At 43.1% G+C, this 24,759-nt stretch overlaps 1 protein-coding gene across 2 annotated transcripts in view; it reads right to left on the bottom strand.

The window, feature by feature from the left end:
* The window catches only part of LOC121586520 (KH domain-containing, RNA-binding, signal transduction-associated protein 3-like), a 165,999-nt gene that overhangs the window by 38,626 nt on the left and 102,614 nt on the right, over positions 1–24,759 (bottom strand). For both annotated transcript variants that reach the window (XM_041903268.2, XM_041903267.2), the window contains exons 3-6: positions 19,907–20,023; positions 16,583–16,729; positions 15,225–15,367; positions 12,729–12,915 (exon numbers count right to left, since the gene is read on the bottom strand). In XM_041903268.2, coding sequence (XP_041759202.1) covers positions 12,729–12,915; positions 15,225–15,367; positions 16,583–16,729; positions 19,907–20,023 — 594 coding nt within the window. The remainder of the gene's footprint in view (positions 1–12,728; positions 12,916–15,224; positions 15,368–16,582; positions 16,730–19,906; positions 20,024–24,759) is intronic.

The raw sequence follows: 24,759 nt of genomic DNA, 5'->3' as shown, positions 1-24,759 counted from the left end.
CAGCCCGGTCCGGCCTGTTCCTGCTTCCCGCACCAAACCAGTGGTGCTGCGTCGCCAGCCCGGTCCGGCCTGTTCCTGCTCCCGCGCAAGCCAGTGGTGCGGGGTCGCCAGCCCGGTCCGGCCTGTGCCTGCTCCCCGCACCAAGCCAGTGGTGCGCGTCGCCGCCCGGTCCGGCCTGTTTCTGTCCCTCGCACCAAGCCTGTGGTGCGCGTCGCCAGCCCGGTCCGGCCTGTTCCTGTCCCTCGCACCAAGCCTGTGGTGCGCGTCGTCAGCCCGGTCCGGCCTGTTCCTGCTCCCGGCACCAAGCCAGTGGTGCTGGCGTCGCCAGCCCGGGTCCGGCCTGTTCCTGCTCCCGCACCAAGCCAGTGGTGCACGTCGCCAGCCCGGTCCGGCCTGTTCCTGCTCCCCGCACCAAGCCTGTGGTGCACGTCGTCAGTCCGGCACGGCCCGTGCCTGTTCCACCGGTGCCTGGTCCGGCACCGGGCAGCTGCTCCACTCCGGAGCCAGAGCAATCCGCTCCACCGGTGTCCAGTCCAGCTCCGGCCAGCGGGGCCAGACCAGATCAGGGGCGCTACGGGGGGGTGGAGAGAGAGTGGTGGTCACATCCGGAGCCGGATCCGCCTCCGAGGCGGAATGCCCACCCGGCCCCTACCCTCTTGTGTTTGGTTGGCGCGGTCGCAGTCTGCGCCTTTGGGGGGGGTACTGTCACGCCCTGGCTCTGGGGACTCTTATATGTTGAGCCAGGGTGTGGATTTTCTATGTTTTGTTTTCTATGTTTTTGGTTCTAGATCGTATTGATCTATGTTGGTCAGGGTGGTTCCCAATCAGAGACAGCTGTAGCTCGTTGTCTCTGATTGGGGACCATACTTAGGCAGCCTGTTTGGCATGTTACTGGGTGGGATCTTGTTCTGTAAGGTTTTGTGTATAACCCAGGACTTCACGTATCGTTTTGTTTATTGTTTTGGTTCGTGTTGTGTACACTAAATAAAGAATGTACGCTTATCACGCTGCGCCTTGGTCCGCTTCATCTGTCAGCGATCGTGACAGTATTGGGTATATGTTGTGAAATTGTTAGATATTACTTGTTAGATATTACTGCACTGTCGGAGCTAGAAGCACAAGCATTTCGCTACACCCGCAATAACATCTGCTAAACACGTGTATGTGACAAATAACATTTGATTTGATTTGACAACGACGCAGAAAAGTTATTGTTCATATCTTCTTTTGATTAGTCAGTTGTAACAACATTGAGAAAACAAATACTGTGCAACATGCTTAATGACTAGCATTTACAGTATATTCACATAATGAATAACATTATGGAATCATCACTTTCTCTGTCAGACACAGTAATAAGGTAATTGCTGGTGATTTCTCATGTTCTACTCTGTTGCATAGATCCATTTTTAAATACGTCCTCTCACCATTACATGACTAATCATATGTCCTGACCCCATGTAGCTGATCATAACATGGCTTTGGTTATAATGTAATATCTGATTATGAGCATAATGAGACAATATGGTTCTATAGAACAAGCACTTGTTTCTCCATAACATGTAGCATGTCTCTCAGAGAAATATGCAACAAAAAAAAAAATTTGCTCTGCAAGTAAGGTGCTGGGTGTCAAGCAGACAGGTCTGGAGGTCATTTATGACAAAAGAGACCTCATAAAGGCCAACAAGGTACTGATGGACCCCAGACATCCTCTTTACCAGGAGTTTGAGCTATACCTATAAGGTTGACGTTATAGGGCTCCAGGGCACAAAAGGAATAGAGCCAGCCTTTGTCCCAGTGGCTTCTGAATTAAAACCAACCACCAGTAGGACAAGCAGCCTGGTACAGGTGACATTGTCAACTGCACCTTTTCTACCTGCATTTACTGTCAGTACATGTCTATGCTTGATTGTGTTTTTATACACTAAGTGTACAAAACATTAAGAACACCTGCTCTTTCCATGACATAGATGTACCAGGTGAATCCAGGTGAAAGCCGTGATCCCTTATTGATTTCACTTGTTAAATCCACTTCAATCAGTTTAGATAAAGGGGAGGAGACAGGTTAAAGGAGGATTTTTAAGCCTTGAGACAATTGAGATATGGATTGTGTATATGTGCCATTCAGAGGGTGAATGGGCAAGACAAAATATTTAAGTTCCTTTGAACGGGTTATGGTAATAGGTGCCAGGCGCACCGGTTTGTGTCAAGTACTGCAACACCGCTGGGTTTTTCACGATCACTTGTAGAGTCCATGCCCTGATGAATTGAGGCTGTTCTGTGGGCAAAAAGGTCGAAGCAACTCAATATTAGGAAGGTGTTCTTAATGTTTGGTGCACTCAGTGTATACAGTGCATTCAGAAAGTATTCAGACCCCATTACTTTTTCCACATTTTGTTAGGTTACAGCCTTATTCTAAAATAGATTAAATAGTTTTTTTCCCCCTCATCAATCTACACATAATACCCCATAATGACAAAGCAAAAACAGGTTTTTAGAAATTTTAGCAAATGCATAAAAAAACATAACTGAAATATGACATTTACATAAGTATTTAGACCCTTTATTCAGTACTTTGTTGAAGCACCTTTGGCCTTGAGTCTTCTTGGGTATGACTCTACAAGCTTGGCACACCTGTATTTGGGGAGTTTCTCCCATTCTTCTCTGCAGATCCCCTCAAGCTCTGTCAGGTTGGATGGGGAGCGTCGATGCACAGCTATTTTCAGGTCTCTCCAGAGATGTTCGATTGGGTTCAAGTCCAGACTCTGGCTGGGACACTCAAGGACATTCAGAGACTTGTCCCGAAGCCACTCCTGCGATGTCTTGGCTGTGTGCTTGGGGTCGTTGTCCTGTTGGAAGGTGAACATTCGCCCCAATCTGAGGTCCTGAGCACTCTGGAGCAGGTTTTCATCAAGGATCTCTCTACTTTGCTCCGTTCATCTTTCCCTTGATCCTGACTAGTCTCCCAGTCCCTGCTGCTGAAAAACATCCCCACAGCATGATGCTGCCACCACCATGCTTCACCGTAAGGATGGTGCCAGGTTTCCTCCAGACGTGATGCTTGGCATTCAGAAATTGTTTTATTTAATCCATTTTAGAATAAGGCTGTAATGTAACAAAATGTGGAAATAGGGAAGGGGTCTGAATCCTTTCCGAATGCTCTGTATATACAGTGCTGCATCAAAGATTTCCCCACAGGTATTATAAAGGCATTATCTTATCTTTAACATAACAGTTGATGACAGACATGTTAGTAATACAAGCCCTTACAGACAAGGCTACATTTATGGTTGACAATCTATTTTGTAGGCTACAGTCCCTTACCATGTAATGGGGGTTTAATTCCTCTCTCTCAGACCCAACTCTTTCAGGGTGCTGTCCTTCCTCATCTCAGTGTTGTTACTCTGTGGTGTTCAGTGCCACTTTAAATCCACATTAGAGCCTAACAATGTCATGCTATTGTCATTTAACTTACCAGCTCCACTCTAAGTGAGTTAGGGGAGAACTGATACAAGAACATGACTGTTTTACTAAGCATGCTTGCAGGTTAGCAACAACTTTTATTATGTTATCTAGACCTTTCTTTAGAGAGATGGGCCTTTGGCAAATTTGAACAGCTTTTCAATCAGAAACTTGACTGCGATAGGTAATGCTTGTCACATACCTTTGTTTCACCTCTAGCAAAGCACTGATAGCACAGCTCAGTAACTAGCAGTCTGAATTATGTGCTGGAGGGAGAAATGAGGCCAAACACACACACAGCACTAATACAATATGGCTACATTTCCAAGTTTAAACAGGATTAACATGTCAGAAAGGGATGGAGAGAGCCAAGAGATAAAGGGAGAGCTGGGAGCAGACAGAAGAGAAAGGCAGCAGAGAGAGAGAGAAAGAGCAGAGAGAGAGAGAGAGAGAGAGAGAGAGAGAGAGAGAGAGAGAGAGAGAGAGAGAGAGAGAGAGAACAGAGAGAGAGAGAGAAGGAGAGATAGAGCAGATAGAACAGAGAGAGAGAGAGAGAGAGAGAGAGAGAGAGAGAGAGAGAGATAGCAGAGAGAACAGAGAGAACAGAGATATTCAGAGAGAGAGAGAGAAAAGAGGGAGAGAGAGAGAGAGAGAGAAAAGAGGGAGAGAGAGAGAGAGAGAGAACAGAGAGCGAGAGAGAGAGAGTGAGAGAGAGAGAGCAGAGGAAGAGAGAGAGAGAGAGAGAGAGAGAGAGAGAGAGAGAGAGAGAGAGAGAGAGAGAGAGAGAGAGAGAGAGAGAGAGAGAGAGAGAGAGAGAGAGAGAGAGAGCAGAGAGAGAGAGAGAGAAAGAGAGAGAGAGAGAGAGATAGAGAGAGAGAGAGAGAGAGAGAGAGAGAGAGAGAGAGAGAGAGGAGAGAGAGAAAGAGAGGAGAGAGCAGAGAGAGAACAGAGAGAGAGAGAGAGAGAGAGAGAGAGAGAGAGAGAGAGAGAGAGAGAGAGAGAGAGAGAGAGAGAGAGAGAGAGAGAGAGAGAGAGCAGAGAGAACAGAGAGAGAGAGAGAGAGAGAGAGAGAGAGAGAGAGAGAGAGAGAGAGAGAGAGAGAGAGAGAGAGAGCAGAGAGAACAGAGAGAGAGCAGACAGAGAGCAGACAGAGAAAGCAAATAGTCGAGAGAGAGAGAGAGAGGGCGAGAGCAGAGAGACAGCTCCTAAGTGAGTCTTTCATTTGTATGCCAGAGGAGGGCTGAGATGCGTGTTGTTAAAAGATAAGGGTTGCCCTCAGAGGCCATAGAGACTAACAGAGGCTCTGGCACTGCATGTTTCAACAACAGTGTCACAGACGCTTTACTGTGCTCTACAATACATCCGCTAGATCAGAGAAACAGATAGGGAGGGATGTTGCTAAAATACAGAGGGGAGGTTTGGAGTCTCACACTGCCATAGCATCTCCTTGAGAGTTAGACATTATACACCCATTATCTTCATCATCATTTCAAGTGGTATTGTTGCAGTCTTTAACCTACACTGAGTGTACAAAATATTAGGAACACTTTTCTAATATTGAGTTGCACCCCCTTTTCCCCCTTTTTCCCTCAGAACAGCCTTGATTCGTTGGGGAAAGGTGTCAAAAGTGTTCCATGGGGATGCTGGCCAATATTGACTCCAATGCTTCCCACAGTTGTGTAAAGTTGTCTGGATGTCTTTTGGGTGGAGAACCATTCTTGATACACACGGGAAACTGTTGAGCGTGAAAAACCCAGCAGTGTTACAGTTCTTGTTACACTCAAACCGTGCGCTTGGCACCTACTACCATACCCGTTCAAAGGCACTTAAATATTTTGTCTTGCCCATTCACCCTCTGAATGGCACACATACCCAATCCATATCTCAATTGTCTCAAGGCTTAAAATACTTATTTAACCTGTCTCCTCCCCTTCATCTACACTGATTGAAATAGATTTAAGAGTTGACATCAATAAGGGGTCATAGCTTTCACCTGGATTCACCTGGTCAGTCTATGTCATGGAAATGTTTTGTACACTCAGTGTATATTTACAAAAAAAATAAGTACATGTCATGGTTAAGCTATACAGTATAGATGTAGGATCTTAAATTGATCACCCTGTTGCAGGAAATGTATAACATGTAGTGTATTTGAAGTTTAAAAATACTTATTTCCAATTTCCAAATTTCAGACTTGATTTTCCCTTATGAAAAATGTTTCAACCCCTACAAAAATGTAAATGAATTATAATGCACATAATAATTCACATTTTCCTGCTGTAGCAAACTGGCTCAAATGAATATCCTACATCTGTATGAACAACTTTTTCTCATGATCATTATGTCACAGCCATCTGTTTCATAACAGAAACTACTTTTGAAACCTGTTATTGGTGTGCTATGTAAGGAAAGCGTGCATTCTCTGCCCACGACATTATGTTATGAAAATCACTGACTCCAATAAAGCCAATATAATGCAAAGAGATTAACCATTTCATAGAGCACTACAATGTTTGTATTGTATGTAACCTGTACTTATTCACATTATACTGTATTCAGGAGCATTACACTGTTGTCAGCTTCAATATAACACTTGTCTTCTCTTTACAGTGTCAGCAAGAAGGGCGTAGCCTAGTTTCTAACACATAGACACACACACACACACACACACACACACACACACACACACATGGACACGCACACGCACACACACCCTGGCTCCTTACTTACAGCCTAGAGGAGAGTAGTCTGGGGGAATTATCATAAACACAACTAACCCACGTGCATTGTGCAACACACACACACTGCTCTGCCCCTCACCACCCAAAGGGCTCATGCTGTTCGTTTATCTGGGATGAATTCTACCAGATTTGGTTTTTGGCCATGCTGTTAGTTGTACATTGCCTTCAGAAAGTATTCATACCCTTGACTTTTTTTCAAATTTTCTTGTGTTTCAAAGTGTGATTCAAATATATTTAATTGTCATTTTTTGGTCAATGATCTACACAAAATACTCTGTAATGTCAAAGTGGAAGATTATGTTATTTTTTATTAAAAAGAATGGAAAATAAACACTAATATATCTTGATTAGATAAGTAATCAATCCCCTGAGTCAATACATGTTTGAATTACCTTTGGATTGAATTACCTTTGGCAACAATTACAGCTGTGAGTCTTTCTGGGTAAGTCTCTAGAGCTTTGCACACATGGATTGCACAATATTTGCCCATTATTCTTAAAAAAATTCAGCAAGCTCTGTCAAGGTGGTTGTTGATCATTGCGAGACATTTCAAGTCTTGCCATAGATTTTCTACGCCACTCAGGAACATCTTGATAAGTAACTCCAGTGTATATTTGGCCTTTTAGGATATTGTCCTGCTGAAAGGTGAACTTGTCTCCCAGTGTCTGGTGGAAAACAGACTGAACCAAGTTTTCCTCTAGGATTTTTATCCTAAAAAACTCCCTAGTCCTTGCCGACGACAAGCATACCCATAAAATTATGCAGGCCCCATCATGCTTGAAAATAAGAAGAGTGGTATTCAGTGATGTGTTGTGTTGGATTTGCCCCAAACATAACACTTTGTATTCAGGACAAAAAGTTCATTTATTTGCCAATTTTTTTGGCAGTATTACTTTAGTGCCTTATTGCAAACAGGATGCATGTTTTCACTCTGTCATTTAGGTCAGTATTGTGGAGTAACTACAATGTTGTTGATCCATCTTCAGTTATCTTTAATTACAGACATTAAACTGTAACTGTTTTAAAGTCACCATTGGCCTCACTGTGAAATCCCTGAGTGGTTTCCTTCTCCGGTAACTGAGTTAATGTCACCCCCTGAACTCTTGTTGGTTGGGTCAGGGTGTGAGTTCAGTTTGAGATCTATGTTATTGTATTTCTATGTTGGAGTCTAGTATTTGTATTTCTATGTTTGGCCGGGTGTGATTCCCAATCAGAGGCATCTGTCGCTCGTTGTCTCTGATTGGGGATCATTCTTAAGTAGCCTGGTTGCCTACCTTAGTTGTGGGATCTTGTTTGTGTTCCTGTTTGGCTTGTTGTGTGTATAGCCATAGGACTTCACGTTTTCGTTGTTTTTGTTATTTTGTCAAGTGTTTATCTTCATTAATAAATATGTACGCATACCATGCTGCACCTTGGTCTGACACGTCTCTCAACCATCGTGACAGTTAGGAAGGACGCCTGTATCTTTGTAGTGACTGGGTGTATTAAGGAACAGGTCGAGAGCTTCAAGTTCCTCAGTGTCCACATCACTAAGGAACTATCATGGTCCACACACATCAACACAGTTGTGAATAGGGCACGACAACACCTCTTCCCCCTCAGGAGGCTTAAAAGATTGGTCAGCATTCAGATCCTCAAAAAGTTATACAGCTGCACCATTCAGAGCATCTGGATTGGCTGCATCACCGCTTGGTATGGCAACTGTTTGGCATCCGACCGCAAGGCACTACAGAGGGTAGTGCATATGGCCCATTATCAGGCTGTAACAATACATGTGGAAATGTGGAAAAAGGATGTGAATACTTTCTGAAGGCACTGTAAGTGTTCTTCTGCTTAACATGATACACTACTTATGTCCCATATAGCCCCTATCACATACACTACCAGTCAAAGGTTTGGACACACCTACTCATTCATGGGTTTTTTCTTTATTTTTACTATTTTTTACATTGTAGAATAATATTTACACTGTGTATATTTTGAAAGATGGTGTCATTATCAATATTTTTCAAATAGCCACCCTTGCCTTGATGACAGCTTTGCACACTCTGGCATTCTCTCAACCAGTTTCACCTGGAATGCTTGAAGGAGTTCCCACATATGCTGAGCACTTGGCTGCTTTTCCTTCACTCTGTGGTCCGACTCATCCCAAACCATCTCAATTGGGTTGAGGTCGGGGATTGTGGAGGCCAGGTCATCTGATACAGCACTCCTTCACTCTCCTTCTTGGTAAAATAGCCCTCACACAGCCTGGAGGTGTGTTGGGTCATTGTCCTGTTGAAAAACAAATGATAGTCCCACTAAGCCCAAACCAGATGGGATGGTATATCCCTGTAGAATGCTGTGGCAGCCATGCTGGTTAAGTCTGCCTTGAATTCTAAATAAATCACAGACAGTGTCACCAGCAAAGCACCCCCACACTATAACTCCTCCTCCTCCATGCTTTATGGCGGGAAATACATATGAGGAGATCATCCGTTCACCCACACCGTGTCTCACAAAGACACGGCGGTTGGAACCAAAAATCTTCAATTTTGCCTTTTTCTTGGCCCAAGCAGGTCTCTTCTTCTTATTGGTGTCCTTTAGTAGTGGTTTCTTTGCAGCAATTCGACCATGAAGGCCTGATTCACACAGTCCCCTCTGAACAGTTGATGTTGAGATGTGTCTGTTACTTGAACTCTGTGAAACATTTATTTGGGCTGCAATTTCTGAGGCTGGTAACTCTAATTTTACCAAATAGGGCTATCTTCTGTATACCTCCCCTACTTTGTCACAACACAACTGATTGGCTCAAACGCATAAAGAAGGAAATAAATTCCACAACTTAACTTTTAAGAAGGCACAGCTGTTAATTGAAATGCATTCCAAGTGACTACCTCATGAAGCTGGTTGAGAGAATGCCAAGAGTGTGCAAAGCTGTCATCAAGGCAAAGGGTGGCTATTTGAAAAATCTCAAATCTCAAATATATTTAGATTTGTTTAACACTTCTTTGGTTACTACATGATTTCATATGTGTTATTTAATAGTTTGATGTCTTCACTATTATTCTACAATGTAGAAAATAATAAAAATAAAGAAAAACCTGGAATGAGTAAGTATGTCCAAACTTTTGACTGGTACTGTATATAGTGCACAATTTTAACAAGGACTGGAATGCAGACACTCTGTGCTCTCAGATGGAACTCATGTGTTTGAGTTTGAGGCATGTGACGTGACAAAGGTCTGCACCATACTGTATGGACAGGAAGTAGACAATCACTCTTGAGGACGGTATGAGATATGAGCTTGTAGCAGTATTTCCATCACCAGGCATCACCCTGTAAATGACTTCACTGTTTAACAAGAAAGCTCTCCACGCTCTTTCTGTGACTCTCCCTACACTACACTGTGTGCTATCCCTTCAGACACCCTTCACTGTCTGTCTCCTCACATTCTTCATCCACACCTTTCTCATTGTCAGCCCAAATTGAAATTACAAGTATTTCTGATTCCTAGTGAATGGTAAGAAATGGGTAACAGGCAGAATAATCAATAACCAATGGGCTGACAGGCAGGTCGGGAACAGGTTCCTTATGGCCTTGTGCGTGTGTGTGTGTGTGCTTGCACGAGTGTGTTTGTGTGCGTGTGGCCTATGAAATATATGGAATGAGATTTGGATGCGATTACTGTATTGTGTAATTAGCCTCAGACTGCCAGGCAAATAATCTAATTCATAATTTAGTTTTATACAAATTAGATTCACCATTAATCTGATATCACTACTTACTGTTCTTATCGAATCACTGATATAAGAGAGAGACACAGTAAAGCCACTGAATTCTGAACGTAATTGAATCACCAGAATACTCAATAAAGTAGGTCAGGGTTCCCCAACAGGTGGCCCGCGGACCAAATTCGGCCCACTTTCGTTGTTGGACATAAAAGTCTGTAAAATCACCAGGAAATCAGCTCAAAGTTATTAGAATTTTAGTAATCTGTTACCAAGTATTCACATGCATAAATACTAGGTATGTAATGGTTCAAATGTTTAAGATGCGAGTGCATCGGTCCACGGGAGCCCAAATCGATCCAAATGAATCATGCATCTGTAAGAAAACCGATTCAAATGTTACGAATCGCCGGTTCACTAACGTTTTTTACTCATATTATATATTTCTGCCTTATTCTGAAAATACCTCTAATCTGTTCTGACTGAATCGATTCATCCTCTCCTTCAGCCTATTGAACTCTGTGCATGTAACCACGTATGACATTGATCTACAAGTCAGATAACAACTGCGTGCACAGTGCGGGAGACACAGCTGCTCGAGCCAACGAGATGTAGGCCTACCCTATCCCTGTTCTAATATTGGTAGGCAACATCTGTGTGGCACCTTCAGCATTCAGATGTTTGTCAAATGGATTTTGCAATATATTAAATCATAGGCTTTATTAATTGAAGGACAACCAATGTAATTTGCTGGGTCATTGTTACTAAATGCGCTGTAGGAAACTGTGTTTTACCGGCAGAGCTGTGTAGGCTACTGGAGTGGACACAACTCACATCTTGCTGATTGCACATCTAACTGCTGATTGGGGCTTTTCGAGTAGCAAGTTCACCTTACGAAATATATTTGGTAGTTCTGCTTTAAACAGGGTAAAGGTGTAATTTTATAACAACAACAGCAGCTCTCCTCCGTAAAGTTCCAAACAGTCAAAACCATTAGCTTTTGAGACGGGGGTGAAATCCAAATCTGTGTTATATTAATTGCCAATGTATGTCCAGTGGTGTATATTCATGAATACCAAGGGAAGCCATGCTTCCCCAAAATATTTACCAAGAAAAAAAGAAAAAAACTGTGTTTGATTATTGTCCTTCAATTCGCAAGAGGCTGAATATATCTCACCAGAGAAAGCTTCCGAGCAAGCAAAACCTCTGTCTCTGTATGTGTAGGCCATCTATCTGATGCTGTCTGGTCAAAAAGAGTATGACATTGTTGCCACCCGTAGCATTGAACGCAAGGGAAGCCAGCGAGCATTTAGCCTCCCATGATAAAAAAAGTTTCAAATAATAGCCAATCAGCATTGAGCTAAACCATGAATGGTCTTTGCGCACCAAAAAAAGTATAATGGGAAGACTGTTTGGATTTGGCTTCACTCCTATCACATCACATTGAGAGCAAAACATCATTAACAGAAACAACTTCAATTGTTGCATCTCATTGTGTTGTTGTCCTCCGGTGGCTAGCTAGCTAGCTAAAATTGGCCCTTTCCGAAATGAGTCCTGGATGGAGATAGGGATTTGGACTTGTGGTTTTACTTAATTATCCGTACTGGCCAATGATTATAATGGCAATTCTGATCCAACCATAGATTCATACATTGTGCCCCTGGCCTGAGAGGATGGAAGTTCAATATCTAGCTAGATATAGAGGCTAATGTTAATAAATCGCACCAAATTGTTTCAAACTAAAAGTATCATTCCTGTATCGTATCGGAGCCCATGGATCTAGATATTGTGCTTGTAAGGAGACATGCATATCCCTAATAAATTGAGAGGTATATGTGATCGTATCCCAATGTAATCAAGGTTTGAAATGATTCTGTTTTTGTCAAATATTATATCTGTTTGGGCTTGAGGTCAATCTGCAGTCTACAAATTATTTATTAATATCTTCCGGCCCCCCGACCATCCACTCAAGAAAAAATCGGCCCGCGGCTGAATGTAATTGGGGACCCCTGCAGTAGGTGGTATATTGTAATGTTAACTTCTCTAAAACATGCTGGATAAACAGAACATGGCTTCAAACCCTTGGGGCTGAGCCACACTGTCTGTAGACAAGGTGAAAACTGGAAGAATGAGGCAGCTAGTATGAGCAAGAAATACATCTCCTCAGCAGTCATTTAATAGAAAACTACAAGAGCCTATTTGTTAGCATCACTCAATAGCGACAACAACAGAACAGTAGTTGTGTGTACTACCAACTCTCTCAGACGATGGAGAGTAGTGGAGCTCATTCAGTGTGTAATTCACAGCGATATGGTGAAGATTTATCATAAGCCAGATGTCTGTGGTGCTCTCTCTCCCGGATCCTCAGGTGCAGGTGTATGTGTGTGTCTGTCTATGGAGCCAGTTTACCACTGTGACAATAATGTGAAGCAGATGGTCCAGCCGTGGCTCTTTACCAGTCATTCTCTACGACCTCCACCCATTCTAACTGCAGACCTCCATTTAAACCTGTCAGATGTGGTTAGATATGGAATGGCAGGGCACCTGTCCTCTCCTCCCCCTCCTCTCCTCCTCCTATACACCCCTCCCCACTCCTTTCTACCCGTCACCCTCTCTACTAAATATGCTGTGTTGGTGCAGCGTCCCTGAGGACCTGCTCTGACAGTAAGACGGGAGGTAGACGGAAGGAGGGAGTCCTCCTTGGCATGTGTACAAAGGGTCTGACTCTGGGGTTAACATATTCTTTCTCTGCCAGCTGTTCATATAGGCTCCCTCCAGACTGAACACGTTTCCCTCTTATTGTGTAAATACTCACATATTCCCCATATGTGTCCTGTACTATGGGTGGTGGTGGTCTGTACCCCGCGGGCGGGGGAGCCCCTCGTGTTCTTTGTGCTGGCACACCCCTCCCTCGGGCCGATGGTACCCGAATGGGGGGTGCCCCTCTCGGTGCTGCTCCACGGGGGACAGCTGCGTGGGGAGGGGGCACACCTCCTCGACTCCTACCACACAGGATAAGCAGGGGAGAATTTTAGGCAGCATCTCAAATGGCAGCCTACATATGCACTGTTTTTGACCAGAGCCCTATGGCTTAAGTGGACCAATAGACTGTCAGCAAGATACCTCTGCAATTCAGACATAATCCCATTACTGTTAGTGAGTATATGGTTTATACAGTGGGGAAAAAAGTATTTAGTCAGCCACCAATTGTGCAAGTTCTCCCACTTAAAAATATATTATTTTTTTTTCATCATAGGTACACGTCAACTATGACAGACAAAATGAGGAAAAAAATTCCAGAAAATCATATTGTACGATTTGTAATGAATTTATTTGCAAATTATGGTGGAAAATAAGTATTTGGTCAATAACAAAAGTTTCTCAATACTTTGTTATATACCCTTTGTTGGCAATGACACAGGTCAAACGTTTTCTGTAAGTCTTCACAAGGTTTTCACACACTGTTGCTGGTATTTTGGCCCATTCCTCCATGCATATCTCCTCTAGAGCAGTGATGTTTTGGGGTTGTCGCTGGGCAACACAGACTTTCAACTCCCTCCAAAGATTTTCTATGGGGTTGAGATCTGGAGACTGGCTAGGCCACTCCAGGACCTTGAAATGCTTCTTACGAAGCCACTCCTTCGTTGCCCGGGCGGTGTGTTTGGGATCATTGTCATGCTGAAAGACCCAGCCACGTTTCATCTTCAATGCCCTTGCTGATGGAAGGAGGTTTTCACTCAAAATCTCACGATACATGGCCCCATTCATTCTTTCCTTTACACGGATCAGTCGTCCTGGTCCCTTTGCAGAAAAACAGCCCCAAAGCATGATGTTTCCACCCCCATGCTTCACAGTAGGTATGGTGTTCTTTGGATGCAACTCAGCATTCTTTGTCCTCCAAACACGACGAGTTGAGTTTTTACCAAAAAGTTCTATTTTGGTTTCGATCTGACCATATGACATTCTCCCAATCCTCTTCTGGATCATCCAAATGCACTCTAGCAAACTTCAGACGGGCCTGGACATGTACTGGCTTAAGCAGGGGGACACGTCTGGCACTGCAGGATTTGAGTCCCTGGCGGCGTAGTGTGTTACTGATGGTAGGCTTTGTTACTTTGGTCCCAGCTCTCTGCAGGTCATTCACTGGGTCCCCCCGTGTGGTTCTGGGATTTTGCTCACCGTTCTTGTGATCATTTTGACCCCACGGGGTGAGATCTTGCGTGGAGCCCCATATCGAGGGAGATTATCAGTGGTCTTGTATGTCTTCCATTTCCTAATAATTGCTCCCACAGTTGATTTCTTCAAACCAAGCTGCTTACCTATTGCAGATTCAGTCTTCCCAGCCTGGTGCAGGTCTACAATTTTGTTTCTGGTGTCCTTTGACAGCTCTTTGGTCTTGGCCATAGTGGAGTTTGGAGTGTGACTGTTTGAGGTTGTGGACAGGTGTCTTTTATACTGATAACAAGTTCAAACAGGTGCCATTAATACAGGTAACGAGTGGAGGACAGAGGAGCCTCTTAAAAAGAAGACAGGTGTGAGAGCCAGAAATCTTGCTTGTTTGTAGGTGACCAAATACTTTTTTTCCACCATAATTTGCAAATAAATTCATTAAAAATCCTACAATGTGATTTTCTGGAGAAAAAAAGTTGATGTGTACCTATGATGAAAATTACAGGCCTCTCTCATCTTTTTAAGTGGGAGAACTTGCACAATTGGTGGCTGACTAAATACTTTTTTTCCCCACTGTACATCTGACTTACTGTACACCACACTGCCTGTGGTAGTTATTTTTTATCTCACTGACATTAGGCACGCTAAATGCTATTTACTGTCTAATTTAAAACAGATCCAATTATAATCCCTCTCAGAGCAATACATACACACAAACAAACACACTAACACACACACATCCCTTCTCTGTGACCTGGTTTATCTCTTCATCTAATGGAGAAAGATGTTTGCTTTTATAAACACAAACATACGTTGCATTTCATTTGAAAATGTAGATAGAAAGCTTAAGAGCCACATAACGTGCGTACTATAAAATATTATAATGGAAATGACTATTTTAGTATTATTCCAAGTTATCTGGGGATTTACATCTTAAAGACAATACACCAGGACAGTTGCATACAAACACTTATTTGAATTTCAATAGTTCTTAAAGTTGTATTGTGTATCGTTTGGGTCTGATGGTATATTTTCCAGATATCTTGTTTCCCCTCATCGGCATTATAAAGCAGAGTTTTGAATTGAATGTACTAAAACGCAGACACATATATATTTTTTCAGTTATGGGAATAACTGGTACCTGATGTGTCCTGGGGCAGGTGTCCCTCTACCCCGTGCTGCGGGCAGCTTGCCCCTCACCGCTGGCACCTTGGCATCCTCCGAGCCACCATTCAGGTACGTCAGCTCCTCCAGCTGCGCCTGTCGGATCTCATCATTGTAATCCTGCACACACACACACACACACACACACACACACACACACACACACACACACACACACACACACACAAACACCCTTTTAATTACAGCGTATTAAATTACGTCCTTTATCTCCAGGGTTACAGCCCTGTAGGAATATCTAATTAATGTACTTTACAGTGCTGCCGTGACCAACCACTGTGTGTGTGTGTGTGTGTGTGTGTGTGTGTGTGTGTGTGTGTGTGTGTGTGTGTGTGTGTGTGCGTGTGTGTGTTCATGCGCTCATGCGTTTCATGATGCTGCCGTGACCGCTGCTCCTCAGGCAAAGCAATACACTCCTGATCCCCCGTTGATAAAACCCAGGAACCCCATTTGGCTTTTTATCGTCACACACAGTCGTCTTTCTCTGTTTGTGTGCGTGCGTGTGTGCTTTATCATCACACACAGTTGTCTTCACCGCTCAATGGAACGTAGCAATTAATATGGAAATCAGCGTTTAATCATAATGCCATGGTGACGATTGTCTTGTGTCTCCTCCATATCAACACATCGCTGTGTATTTGTGAGGGAAATTAAAAGTGAGACTGGAAAGATCATACACATTAATATGGGATGGAGAGATCATACTATTCTTCCATAATAGCATGGGATAGATCGGTCATCCATAATAAATGGGGTATGAGTAAATAAACGTGATGTATGGGAGTCCCAGAGAGGGATAGGCTGTGCTGAGTGGTTCCTGTCTGACTGTGTTACTCTCTTATTCAGCTTAGTCAGTTATCCCCATGACTTCCCTTCCCTCAGAGGGACGTGCATCCAATCAGACAGAGTGGGATACTGGTTCAACTGCTTCAGCTGGCTGACTGATACAGTACACGCAGATGGATTGTGGCTGGACTGGACCCGACTTCTGCCACTTGTTACTTCCTGTATAACCTTTACTGTACTATCTGGGTGTTCAATGTGGACACAGGCACAGAGTATAATCATATGTTGCACAGAAGAAGCAGGGTAGTCGATGTTAAATCAGTAGCTTCTACTTCTACATCTGCATTGCTTGCTGTTTGGGGTTTTAGGCTGGGTTTCTGTACAGCACTTTGTGACATCTGCTGAGGTAAAAAAGGCTTTATAAATACATTTGATTGGTTGACTAGCTAGCTGTTATATTGTATTCATATGTTGGATCAAATGTAAAGAGAACAGGATAAGAGTAATGAGTATGTAGGTGTCAGCACGTACTGGTATGAGGAATTTCTTGATCTCCTCCAGTGCGTGACCCATCCTGTTGTAGGCCTCTGCAGGGGGAGCGAACACTTCTATGAGGACATGGAGGTCCTCGTTCAGGTGCTGATATTTGGCCTCTCCACTCTTCCGTAGCTCTTCCTCCTGGTGGAACAAAAATAAATCAAATGTATTTATAAAGCCCTTTTTACACCAGAAGTTGTCACAATGTGCTTTAACTCTATTATAGTCCCCTCAGTTACTCCTCACAGTTCATTTAATCCACACAGGATCAGCAAGACTGATCCAGCTAATCTGTTTGACTGGATTATTCAATTTATACTTACTATAATTAGGGCTGTCAGAGTAAATCAGTTAACTCTAGTTCACTTTTTGCAATTTAAGTTATGTTTTTTATTGTGATTAATCGCATGTCTGAAAGCATTCAGAATACACTGAAAAATCCAAACAATCTATACAGATAAAAACAACAGCGGGACGTCAAAACAAGTTGACATTGAGGTTAAAGAAAGTGTGCTTTATCACTTTACCAGATTTTGCTAACTGTTACTTTGGACAAAATCAAGACGTCAATATCCTTGTAATACTTTTTGTATAAAAAGTCTGAAACTTCAGCTCAATTTGAGCAAATTCTGAATTTGCAGTTAATCGCGATTAAACACAGCAAATCCTGCGATTATTACATTTTTCATATTGTTTGACAGCCCTAAATATAATAAAACCACAATACTGATTAGACCTTCAATGCCACAAAGGAGTGCACCACTCTATACAGTATGTAATACATTACAGTATATTGTAAAAAGGTGATAGACCAACATAGATCCGAATGGACCATCTCATCCAGACAGAAAGAGGCCAATATGTTATTGAAGGGCCAAAATAGGACAGCCAAACCCTAAGTAAAACTACAGCACAGACAACAACATGAGGTGTATAGACACCCCAGTTTCCTCATCTGAACAAAACCCTGCTCAGCTCTTCTCTAGTGGCGTGCCTCTACGCTGCTAGCTATTGAGAACTTCCTTCCTCCCTCCTCCAGTGGCATCATGCAACACACACACACACACACACAATCACACAATCACACTCACACTCTCCCTCTCACTCACACGCTCACACTCACACACACTTCCCTCCTCTAGAAGGCAGTCTCTGATGTGATGTCATGTGATTATAAATAACCTGGTTTTAAACCTGTGGTATGTTAATGAGATGCTAATTTCCCTCATAAATCTGTGTTTTACGAGGAAGAGGCTCCTCTGTGTATACTGTCTGCCTCTACTGATGGAGCTGCCGGAGTCACCATGGGCTCAATGACACACACACATACATCAATACATCAATGACATACACACATACATACACACTGTCTTCTTATAGGTGCTCAGCAGCCCATGGCAGGAGATTACAGCTGTCACCTCCTCTATCTCATCCAAGCATCTCCCCTCTGTTGATATTCCTCATAGAGAATCTGTTTATATTCCTCACTGCAAATTTGGTTATCAAACAGCCATTCTCTTCCCAGAAACCGAGGCACAAAGAGGCACAAAGCCTGAGACAACAGCATGAGAGTCCATAGGAACTCCATTGGAAAGACAGTTTGGTTCAGAGAATGAAACGTATGAGGGCTGTTAGTTGTTGCAGGTGACACCTTGTTATGCATTCTGAATAATAGGAGGATGCCGCAACAGCAAAAACATGGATGCAGTGTATAGTAGTGACTTCTTGCAGACTGAGAGAACTGACAGACGACAAGGACGCCCAAGTCAACAACTACATGTCATTTCATCATCCATTTTAAGCTCCACTAGCCTTCGTTTCCATAACACCAACCTTGAACCAAGAAGCATACGCCTCCCTAAACATCACCCAGCCCAAGGAATGTACAATAAAGCAACTACAGGACAGAGACTCTGAATGATTCTATATCATATTGGCTATAAGAGTCTATGGTGACAGTGCAGGGATGTCAGGGGTGCCATTGGCTCCACACTCAGAAGCAGAGGAGGAGAAGGGAGAAGGAGAAGAGAGAAGCCTGATACAGCCTGTTGCTGCTGTGGTGTGATAAGGTGGTGTTGAAGGAGTCAGGCGCAGGAGGGTAAATCACAGAAACAGGCTTTAATCCGAAAAATACAGGTTTACGCAGAAATGCGTCAAACACACCAGGGCACAAAACAGGTGCACTGAAAAATACAAGGCACATGGGAAAATACTCCCATCGATACAAAATACACGAGCTCCACCGAGCTTCACTAACCTCCACAACAAACAATCACCCACAAGGACAAGGGGGCAGATGGAACACTTATACATGGACTAATTAGGGGGAATAGAACCAGGTGTGTGTGAATGACAAGACAAGACAATTGTGATGATGATTGGGGCGGCAGTGGTTAGTACTCTGGTGACCACGAACGCCGAAGCCTGCCCGAACAAGGAGGGGAGGCAGCCTCGGCCGAAGTTGTGACATGTGGCCTTCCTTTGATCCTTTCATTGACACTCCTCTGTGTAACTGACGATGACAATCTTGGGTAGATATTAGAGGAATTCTATGAGAATTCTATGCATAGCAATAAAGCATACACTGAGGCTGAGCTTTTATCCATCTGTAACTGGCTTGCAGGGAGGCAGCTATAAGAACACAGCTGTATCCATACAATTAGAATTACGCCTCTTCATGCTAGAAAACTTCATGTATAATACACACCTCTCACTGCAAGAAAACACTGAAGCAAACAGCACAAAATGTGCTTTTCAGGGCACATCATTTTCTGAAACGATGAACGGAAAGGTGCATGCTGGATCTGGAGCAAGCTGTCAATCACAGATCACAGATCTCCCTGGTGAGGTAGTGGAGGTGTGTGAAGCATGCCGAGCTGTATGTGTGAGCTGTGTGTGCGCGTGCGTGCATGTGTGTTTGAAACCTGCTGAGTCTGATGAGCTCAGCACAACTCCATGACAGATCTGTTCAGCAGGTGTTCCAAAGTTGTGCCGTCAGAGAGAATCGATCACAACAATCTAACGGAATGTTGCTGTATGACACTGAAGATCATCGATGTCACAAATCACCCATGACGACAAACTGACTGACGGAGAAAGACTGTCACAGACACAACAAGACAGAACACATCCACAATAACTAAGCTGGTTATTGATGCCTTTACACTGAGGGTGTCTGCCTCAATTTACCTGACACAAACAACAGCGAGATAGAGAGACAGAGAGGAAGAGAAAGAGAAGAGGTTTTACTAGATAGAGAGGGAGAGAGAGAGAGATGTTTGACTGTTAGAGAGAAGGATAGAATGACGTGGCTGTTACCTTTTCTTTGTCTCTCATTGATCCTTTCCCCAGAATGGACATCTTAGTGAGCGTGTCTTCCTGTAGTCTCTTTAGTGAGTTCCCGCGTGGACCCAGCAGTTTGCCCACGAAGTTAAACTAAAACAGAAACAAAAGTAGAGAAGCTGAATGAGTAACTGTGCTGATGAGATAAAGACAAAAACAGTTGTACAGTGAGGGAAAAAAAGTATTTGATCCCCTGCTGATTTTGTACGTTTGCCCACTGACAAAGAAATGATCATTCTATAATTTTAATGGTAGGTTTATTTGAACAGTGAGAGACAGAATAACAACAACAAAATCCAGAAAAACACATGTAAAAAAAATTATAAAATGATTTGCATTTTAATGAGGGAAATAAGTATTTGACCCCTCTGCAAAACATGACTTAGTACTTGGTGGCAAAACCCTTGTTGGCAATCACAGAAGTCAGACGTTTCTTGTAGTTGGCCACCAGGTTTGCACACATCTCAGCAGGGATTTTGTCCCACTCCTCTTTGCAGATCTTCTCCAAGTCATTAATGTTTCAAGCCTGACGTTTGGCAACTCAAACCTTCAGCTCCCACCACAGATTTTCTATGGGATTAAGGTCTGGAGACTGGCTAGGCCACTCCAGGACCTTAATGTGCTTCTTCTTGAGCCACACCTTTGTTGCCTTGGCCGTGTGTTTTGGGTAATTGTCATGCTGGAATACCCATCCATGACCCATTTTCAATGCCCTGGCTGAGGGAAGGAGGTTCTCACCCAAGATTTGACGGTACATGGCCCCGTCCATCGTCCCTTTGATGCGGTGAAGTTGTCCTGTCCCCTTAGCAGAAAAACACCCCCAAACCATAATGTTTCCACCTCCATGTTTGATGGTGGGGATGGTGTTCGGCAGCATTCCTCCTCCTACAAACACGGCGAGTTGAGTTGATGCCAAAGAGCTCGATTTTGGTCTCATCTGACCACAACACTTTCACCCAGTTCTCCTCTGAATCATTCAGATGTTCATTGGCAAACTTCAGAGGGGCATGTATATGTGCTTTCTTGAGCAGGGGGACCTTGCGGGCGCTGCAGGATTTCAGTCCTTCACGGCATAGTGTGTTACCAATTGTTTTCTTGGTGACTATGGTCCCAGCTGCCTTGAGATCATTGACAAGATCCTCCCGTGTAGTTCTGGGCTGATTCCTCACCATTCTCATGATCATTGCAACTCCACGAGGTGAGATCTTGCATGGAGCCCCAGGCCGAGGGAGATTGACAGTTATTTAGTGTTTCTTCCATTTGCGAATAATCGCACCAACTGTTGTCACCTTTTCAACAAGCTGCTTGGCGATGGTCTTGTAGCCCATTCCAGCCTTGCGTAGGTCTACAATCTTGTCCCTGACACCCTTGGAGAGCTCTTTGGTCTTGGCCATGGTGGAGAGTTTGGAATCTGATTGATTGATTGCTTCTGTGGACAGATGTATTTTATACAGGTAACAAGCTGAGATTAGGAGCACTCCCTTTAAGAGTGTGCTCCTAATCTCAGCTCGTTACCTGTATAAAATACACCTGGGAGCCAGAAATCTTTCTGATTGAGAGGGGGTCAAATACTTATTTCCCTCATTAAAATGCAAATCAATTTATAACATTTTTGACATGCGTTTTTCTGGATTTTGTTGTTGTTATTCTGTCTCTCACTGCTCAAATAAACCTACCATTAAAATTATAGACTGATCATTTCTTTGTCAGTGGGCAAACGTACAAAATCAGCAGGGGATCAAATACTTTTTTCCCTCACTGTATGTCAATCAAATGTTGGTTCAAACAGTGCTCTTTTAATTAAATTGAAATAAGATAGTATTTGACAAGAGTAAAAAATTCAACTAATCCGTATTTGGTTTGACATGAGTACTGTCTTCCTAGTAGCACTGTGTCTCCATAACACTGTTATCTCAACCATGTCCAGGGGTGCATACCAAATGGCACCCTATTCCATATACAGTACCAGTCAAAAGTTTGGACACACCTACTCATTCAAGGGTTTTTCTTTATTTTTACTATTTTCTACTTTGTATAATAATAGTGAAGACATCAAAACTTTGAAATAACATATATGGAATCATGTAGTAACCAAACAAATCAAAATATATTTTAGATTTTAGATTCTTCAAAGTAGCCACCCTTTGCCTTGATGACATCTTTGCACACTCTTGGCATTCTCACAACCAGCTTCACTTGGAATGCTTTTCCAATAGTCTTGAAGGAGTTCCCACATATGCTGAGCACTTGTTGGCTGCTTTTCCTTCACTCTGCGGTCCAACTCATCCCAAACCATCTCAATTGGGTTGAGGTCGGGTGATTGTGGAGGCCAGGTCATCTGATGCAGCACTCCATCACACTCCTTATTGGTCAATTAGCCCTTACACAGCCTGGAGGTGTGTTGGGTTATTGTCCTGTTGAAAAACAAATAATAGTCCCACTAAGCGCAAACCAGATTGGAAGGCGTATCGCTGCAGAACTGTGGTAGCCATGCTGGTTAAGTGTGCCTTGAATTCTAAATAAATCACAGACAGTGTCACCAGCAAAGCACCCCCACACCCTCACACCTCCTCCTCCATGCTTTACGGTGGGAACCACACATGCAGAGATCATCCGTTCACCTACTCTGGGTCTCACAAAGACACGGCTGTTGGCACCAAAAATCGCAAAGGACAGATTTCCAATCAATCAATCAATCAAATGTATTTATAAAGCCCTTTTTACATCAGCAGATGTCACAAAGTGCTATACAGAAACCTAGCCTAAAACCCCAAACAGCAAGCAATGCAGATGCAGAAGCACAGTGGCTAGGAAAAACTCCCTAGAAAGGCAGAAACCTAGGAAGAAACCTAGAGAGGAACCAGGCTCTGAGGGGTGGCCAGTCCCCTTCTGGCTGTGCTGGGTGGAGATCACAGCACATGGCCATTAAGGACAGATTTCTCTCCAAGATGTTCATACGTTCATAGATGACCAGTAGGGTCAAATAATAATCACAGTGGTTGTAGAGGTTGCAACAGGTCAGTACATCAGGAGTATATGTCACTTGGCTTTTCATTGTCGGGCATTTAGATGTTGAAATAGCAGGTGCGGTAGAGAGAGAGAGTTGAAAACAGCAGGTCAGGGACAAGGTTGCACGTCCGGTGAACAGGTCAGGGTTCCATAGCCGCAGGCAGAAGAGTTGAACCTGGAGCAGCAGCACAACCAGGTGGACTGGGGACAGCAAGGAGTCATCAGGCCAGGTAGTCCTGAGGCAGGGTCCTAGGGCTAATGTCCATTGCTCGTGTTTCTTGGCCAAAGCAAGTCTCTTCTTCTTATTGGTGTCCTTTAGTAGTGGTTTCTTTGCAGCAATTCGACCATGAAGGCCTGATTCACGCAGTCTCCTCTGAACAGTTGATGTTGAGATGTGTCTGTTACTTGAACTTGGTGAAGCACTTATTTGAGCTGTTCTTGCCATAATATGGACTTTTACCAAGTAGGGCTATCTTCTGTATACAGTACCACCCCTACCTTGTAACAACACAACTGATTGGCTCAAACGCATTAAGAAGGAAAGAAATTCTACAAATTAACTTTTAACAAGGCACACCTGTTAACTGAAATGCATTCCAGGTGACTATCTCATGAAGCTGGTTGAGAGAATGCCAAGAGTGCACAAAGCTGTCATCAAGGCAAACGGTGGCTATTTTTAAGAATTTCAAATATAAAATATATTTTCATTTGTTTAACACTTTTTTGGTTACTACATGATTCCATATGTGTTATTTCATAGTGTTGAAGTCTTCACTATTATTCTACAATGTAGAAAATAGTAAAAATAAAGAAAAACCCTGGAATGAGTAGGTGTGTCCAAACTTTTGACTGGTTCTGTATAGTGCACTACTTGACCTGGACCAAAAGGGTGCCTTTTCCCTTACAAAAAAAAGATTGCAGTTTTGAAACTGCAGTAAAAGTGCAGTAACTGCAGTCGACTGTGGTATTTTGCACGCAGTAATTGAAGAATAAGTAATTGAAGAATAACTGCAGTGTCCTGCAGTTGAGCTGCAGCTATAATGCTCTGTAACTGCAGTTACTATAGATGATTTTCAAGTACATATGTTGTAGAATTAAACACCTATATGCCTTAAAATGTTTATGAATTGAGAACCTGTTGAAGGGTTAATACAGAGCAGAGACATTTATTTGTTTTTCATAAACTCCCTGCAGCTGGTCTGGGTATGTCAATGACATGTGATGGAGATACAACTCCTCGTGATGGTTGTGTGGAGATTGGAGTAACAATGGAACTAGTGTTATCATTTGTTTGTGCTTATGACCTTATGACCTGACAGATGGCCACATGCACATAATCTCAAGGGCCAGGGAGGATGGTAAATGATAAATGCTTAGATGTATGTGGTTGAGAATGGGTTATGGATGACATGTTCAAACCATGTTTAAGTATTAATTGATATGTTTTATAATGTGTTATGAAATGATAAAGGTAAAACAGAATGAACATGATTGATACTTTGTACTCCAGATGCATGCCTGGATAGTGAATATAGTCAATACAGAGTGTGATTGTTCTTTAACGTACGTATGTACATAATTTTTTGAGCCATGCCACTTAGAGAAGCGCAAGTAGCCCTCGTGAGTAGCCAACATGTGATACTGAAATATGTTATTCATTCACATAGGGAGGAGTAACTATCAGTTGTATCAGTGTGACTGTATAAAAAGAGCGCTCCGGTTCAGGGCAAGCAGTTGCTCCATGGAGCAAGCTCGGCTTTGTTATGCAAATAATACAAGTCTAAATTCACAAGTTCCAGTCTCTTGAGAAATATTTTATA

The sequence above is a fragment of the Coregonus clupeaformis genome, chromosome 17 (assembly GCF_020615455.1).
Source record: "Coregonus clupeaformis isolate EN_2021a chromosome 17, ASM2061545v1, whole genome shotgun sequence".
NCBI lineage: Eukaryota > Metazoa > Chordata > Actinopteri > Salmoniformes > Salmonidae > Coregonus > Coregonus clupeaformis.
Note: the sequence above shows the minus strand (reverse complement) of the source record. Positions and strands in the feature narration are given on the sequence as shown.